General features: G+C 40.5%; 1 protein-coding gene across 2 annotated transcripts in view; it reads right to left on the bottom strand.

The window, feature by feature from the left end:
- Nucleotides 1-3,872: 3,872 nt before the first annotated feature.
- COPB1 (COPI coat complex subunit beta 1) overlaps nt 3,873-6,000 on the bottom strand; it is a 53,540-nt gene continuing 51,412 nt past the window's right edge. For both annotated transcript variants that reach the window (XM_062196458.1, XM_062196457.1), the window contains exons 21-22: nt 4,689-4,844; nt 3,873-4,213 (exon numbers count right to left, since the gene is read on the bottom strand). In XM_062196458.1, the coding sequence (XP_062052442.1) occupies nt 4,154-4,213; nt 4,689-4,844 (216 nt within the window). In that variant the 3' untranslated portion in view covers nt 3,873-4,153. The remainder of the gene's footprint in view (nt 4,214-4,688; nt 4,845-6,000) is intronic.

Here is a 6,000-nt window from a genome sequence, read left to right as displayed (position 1 = left end):
TATTTTGTCTGTTTTTAAGATTTATTTATTGGGGCTGGCGCTGAGGCGTAGTGGGTGAAGCTGCCGCCTGCAGTGCTGGCATCCCAAATGGGTGCCGGTTATGAGTCCTGGCTGCTCCTCTTCTGATCCAGCTCTCTGTTAAGGCCTGGGAAAGCAGTAGAAGATGGCCCAAGTGCTTAGGCCCTTGCACCCATGTTGGAGATCTCACGTGAGAAGAAGCTCCTGGCTCCAGATCATCTCAGTCTGGCTGTTGCAGTCATTTGGGAAGTGAACCAGTGAATGGAAGACCTCTCTCTCTCTGCAACTCTTTCAAATAAAACAAATAAATATTTAAGATTTATTTATTTAAAGTCAGAGTTACAGAGACAGGCAGACACAGAATCTTCCATCTTCCCCAAACGGCTGCAACAGCTAGGGATGGGCCAGGCTGAAGGCAGAGGCCAGGAGCTTCATCTGGGTGGGTGAGGATAGGAGCCCAAACACTTGGGCCCTCCCTTGTTGCTTTCCCATGCACATTAGTAGGGAGCTAGATAGAAAAGAATGGTACCTAAATATGGGATCCCAGCACTGAGGCAGCTGCTTAACCTGCTGTGCCACAATGCCAGCCCCAAAACATCACTATTATTCCTGGCATTTGAAATTGTTTATTTTTATTTATTTATTTTTTGAGAGTCAAAAGAGACAGAGAACTCCTACCTGCTAGTTTACTCCCCAAAAGCCATGTTGGGTTCAGGCCAGGAACACAATCCAGGTTTCCCACATGGGTAACAGGGACCCAAGTACTTGAACCATCATCTTGCTGCTTCATGGGGGGTACACATTAGCAGTAATGCTGGATTGGAAGTAGAGCTGGGACTCAAATCAAGGACTCCAATATGAGGTGTGGTCATCCCAAGCAGTGACTTAACTGCTAAACCAAATGCTAGCCCCTGCTTTTTCTTTTTATAAAAACAACTTTAAACGCTAACATTTCTAATCCCTTCTAATAGAGCTCCCTCTAGTGTCATGACATTAATGAAATATAAGGCCCATTTAATTCTCTTGTAAAACTTACAGGTCTATTCAATACATTAATATATTAAGCCCTAACTTGGTGTTAGATAACATGTTTATTCTTTTTTTTTTTTTTTAAGATTTATTCATTTGAAAGTGAGAGTTACAGAGAGAGGGAGGTCTTCCAATCTCTGGTTTACTCCCCAGTTGGCCTCAACGGCCGGAGCTGAGCCGATCTGAAGCTAGGAGCCAGGAGCTTCCTCCAGGTCTTCCCATGTGGGTGCAGGGGCCCAAGGATTTGGGCCACCTTCTACTGCTTTCCCAGGCCATAGCAGAGAGCTGGATCGGAACTGGAGCAGCTGGGACTTGAATGGCGCCCATATGGGATGCCAGCACTGCAGGCGGCAGCTTTACCCCCATGCCACGGTACTGGCCTCATGTTTATTCTCTTATCAGACATCATGGTCTTAATTATATATTATATTTTAATGTGAACTTGCACTACCTTTGAATGTATATTATATTCAAATTAAGAGAGTACACAGTAAACAGCTTATTTAAACAAAGTGCTGCTATCCAATCCAGTTTACAATTATTACATGCACAAAGCTAATGAAATAAACAGTCTAATATATCTGCATTAACTTCTTTGTTTTCCTTCCTTATGAGTTTCACGTGAGGTAATCTGATTCCAACAAAAACAGCTAGAACATGTCAGGCAGACAACGTTTTAAGAATATGAAGAGATACAGGTATTTTCAAGAACACATAGAAACATAATTCCTTGACATCTTAAATTTTAATACTGGTTGACTGAGAATATAGGACTACCCTCTTTAACATGCTAAGCAACTTTCCCTGTCCTATAGAATGTCAACAGGTAGTCTATAAAAAATGGATTCTTGGGGGTGGCACTGTGGCATAGCTGGCATCTCATATGGGCACTGGTTCAGTCCTGGCTGCTCTACTTCTGATCCAACTCCCTGTTAATGCACCTGGAAAAGCAACAGAAGATGGCCCAAGTCCTTGGGTTTCTGCACCCATGTGGGAGACTTGGATGGAGTTCCTCTCTCATGGCTTTGCCCTGGCCCAGCTTTGGCTGATACAGCTATCTGGGGAGTGAACCAGCAGATGGAAGATCACTCTCTATCTCTCCCTCTCTTTCTCTGTAACTCTGTCTTTCAAATAAATAAATAAATCTCAAAAAAAAAAAAAAAAAAAAAAAAAGGGAGGAGGGGTGAATTCTCTGGTCAAATAAGATTAGGAAATGATGAATTAAACCAAATATGCTTTTGTTACTTAAAGGCTTCTCAGAATCTTTAGTATGCAAATATGCACTCTGAATTCTCCATACAAGACAGTATGTAGTTTTCCTCAAACTTATTTGACTATGGAATCCTTTTTTTCTCCAAATATTTAATGATAGCTAATTAATTAGCTAATGTTAAAAGAACAGACTTGGGGCCGGCACTGTGGCTTAACAGGCTAATCCTCCGCCTTGCGGCGCCGGCACACCGGGTTCTAGTCCCGGTTGGGGTACCAGATTTTATCCCGGTTGCCCCTCTTCCTGGCCAGCTCTCTGCTATGGCCTGGGAAGGCAGTGGAGGATGGCCCAAGTCCTTGGGCCCTGCACCCGCATGGGAGACCAGGAGAAGCACCTGGCTCCTGGCTTCGGATCAGCGAGATGCGCTGGCCGCAGCGGCTATTAGAGGGTGAACCAACGGCAAAAAGGAAGACCTTTCTCTCTGTCTCTCTCTCTCACTATCCACTCTGCCTGTCAAAAAAAAAAAAAAAAAAAAAAAAAAAAGAACAGACTTGGAGAAATGATCTAATTCAAACGAGGTCACATCAGTTCCTCTGCACTCATCACAAATCTCCACCCTTTGACTCAATGCATCAAACTGACCTTTTTCTTGCATTCCTATTATCTTCTCCACTTGGGAGCCACTGGTTTTGTTTCGAGATCTCAGTGCTCTGGAATCTCAAATGCCCTGTAATCTTCTGGTTTACTGATGAAAAATGCAAGTGGCTTCAAAGTTTTTGACATCATCCAAGGCATCAATCTCCTTACACTCAAAACAAATCATTCCATTCTCACTGAAATAGATGATGCTTGCACTCTTTCACAAACCATATCTCATGGGGAATGTAGCCTGAAGCCTAGCTGGAAGACAAGATACAATAGCTGAAGTTTAGACTTAGCTAAAAGACTACCTCAACCATCCCAGTGGAGATAAGGGCCAAAAGGAGGGCATTATCAGCCTGGGAAATTAAGCTAAAAAATGCACTTGGAATCACACTGGGGAGTGATGGTACCCTGCACTAGTGTAGAATGAGGAAAAGGGGAGTGAGGCACAAGGCAATGAGAGAACAGGGCAGCTTTCTGAAGTCTTTTTAGCTGAATCCTCCCAGTACAGCTTCCGTAATCAGCTAAAACCAATTTAATTCCTAACAAACATAATTATCAAAGTGAAACATGTATGGTTAAAAACTATTCTAGAGTATCTACTTTTTACTATGATTAAAGATGATTAAGATAGAGTTCACAATATTCCTTTAAGCTGAAGATGAATCTGTTTTCAAGTTATTTTGATACTTTGTTCCTGAAGCTAAATTCAGGGAAAAGCTCTTTAGAACATGACAAGGCCTTTTTAGAGATACCAGTGTTGCAGAATTAAATAAGTAAAAAACAATCAAGTAAATCAAGGGCTGTCTCATTTTATGCCATTGAGTTTATAAATTTTCTTAATAAAGCTGTATATATTCACAACTCAGAGTAATTTTAATTTGTAATAGAAATGTATAACTCAACCAAAAAATTCATTGCTACATAGCTAAAATAATGTAATTATTCATTTATTTATAAAATAACAAAAAAATTTATGAATAAATCTTTTTATTGTACTGTGAAAATGGTCTTGGTACATGTGAGAAACATTATATACTTTGAGGACAGCATTCAGAACTGGTTAAGACAAAAGACAAATTATAATTTTAAACTCAATCTTGATTTAAGGGAAAGGTTATAAATTATTGGCTGGAATGCATTTAGCATGAACTCTATATAACATAAAGCATGAAAGAGTACAAAAGATGTTGGAGGCCAATAAGCCCATATCTAGATTTTAACTGTAAAGCTTCAAGGACTTTGTGTCTATTCTTATACACTAGTTTTCTTCTGAGACAAGTTGATTTTATCTCCAAGACTTAAGGCCATTCCCTGTAAAGAAGAATGAAGATGTTTATAATGACTGAAACTATGCACAACCAGCAGGTTATTCCATTTCAATTAAGGCCTCATTGAATGACACCACATCAACAATGCAATGAAGATGTGCAAAAAAACTAAGACTTTATTGGATTGAATTTAGTGCTGGATTTACAAAAAAAGTCACTAATTGTACCTTGGCTTACAAAACATTTTAGAGAATTCATTTCACAAACATCCTAGAGGAATCAATTTGTTTTAAAAGCAAATATCCCAGAATAACAGGCCCAAAAGTTGAACCAATTTAATGAAGCAAAAGTTCTATATATTCAGAGAGTATCATATATATGCATGTAATGCATAAGGCATGAGCGACAAAATACACTAAACAAATAAGACAGATATAAATTCTTTCTCCCTTTGTTCAGTTCAGAGATGCTCTCAAAAAAAAAAAAAAAAAAAGAGAGAGAGAGAGAGGAATTGTTACCTGACTCTTTGCACGAATTCTTATGTGGCCAGTAACAGCAGCATCTGGGCCCTGGTGAATTGGCTTCTCAATGCTGACATTTGCAAGTGCATCTTCTCCAAATATGGAACGAGCATAAAGGTTGGCTGCCATAAAGCCACAGTAACCGGAAAGGGCCTAGAAGAAATTCACAATAAATTCAATACTTAACTGGAGAACTACACATAGGCAAAAGCAAACAGCGTAGTACATTATTCAGTAAATAGTATTTATGTGGTGGTGGTTACCTGGCTTTATAAGTTTGTGAAAACTCATAAAACTATACAGATAAAACTGTGTGTATATTATACTTTAATAAACCTGGCTTTAAAGAAAAAGTACCTACTTCAATTTGTATTCTCCTAACTTGTTTGGATGCCTGCCATGTCAGATCTTAGACTCCATGAAGGGATTATTTCAGTTGGACTTAGTATTTTCTAAATAAACTTACTTATCAATTAAAACCTACTTGTTTGGCAGCATTCTCTTATTGATAAAATGAATAACAGAAATTTAATAAGGGAAAAATATTCTTTAGAGCTTCAGTATAGTTTTCTTTTCTTTCTGTTTTTTTTTATTCACACACAAACGTAAGAGTCGTGGTAGGGGTTGATGCTGTGACGCAGCATGTTAAAAAGCTAGCCTGCAATGCCAGCATCCCATATGGGTGCTGATTCGAGTCCTGGCTGCTCCACTTCCAATCCAGCTCCCTACTAATGAGCCTGAGAAAGTAGTGGAGAATGGTCCAAGTCCTTGGGTCCCTGCACCTATGTGGGAGACCCAGAGAAAGCTCCTGGCTTCGGATTGGCCCAGCTCCACCCACTGTGGCCATTTTGGGTAGTGAATCATTGGATGGAAGACCCCTGTCTCTACTTCTCTCTGTAACTGTCTTTCAAACAAATAAATGTTTTTTTTTTTTTTTAATAGAGTCATAGTATACTAATTCTAGATTTGAGTAGATTTATTCTGACCTATAAATTGAGCCCATCAAAGAGGTCAGGGACATTTACTAATCTAGTATCAAAAATAAACTATTTTGGGCCGGCGCCGTGGCTTAACAGGCTAATCCTCTGCCTTGCAGCGCCGGCACACCAGGTTCTAGTTCCGGTTGGGGCGCCGGATCTATCCCGGTTGCCCCTCTTCCAGGCCAGCTCTCTGCTATGGCCTGGGAAGGCAGTGGAGGATGGCCCAGGTCCTTGGGCCCTCCACCCGCATGGGAGACCAGGAGAAACACCTGGCTCCTGGCTTTGGATCAGCGAGATGCGCTGGCCGCAGCAGCCATTGGAGAGTGAAC

Source organism: Lepus europaeus, chromosome 7 (genome assembly GCF_033115175.1).
Source record: "Lepus europaeus isolate LE1 chromosome 7, mLepTim1.pri, whole genome shotgun sequence".
In the NCBI taxonomy this organism is placed as follows: Eukaryota; Metazoa; Chordata; class Mammalia; order Lagomorpha; family Leporidae; genus Lepus; species Lepus europaeus.
The sequence above is the reverse complement of the archived record's forward strand: the minus strand, read 5'-3'. Positions and strand labels throughout refer to the sequence as shown.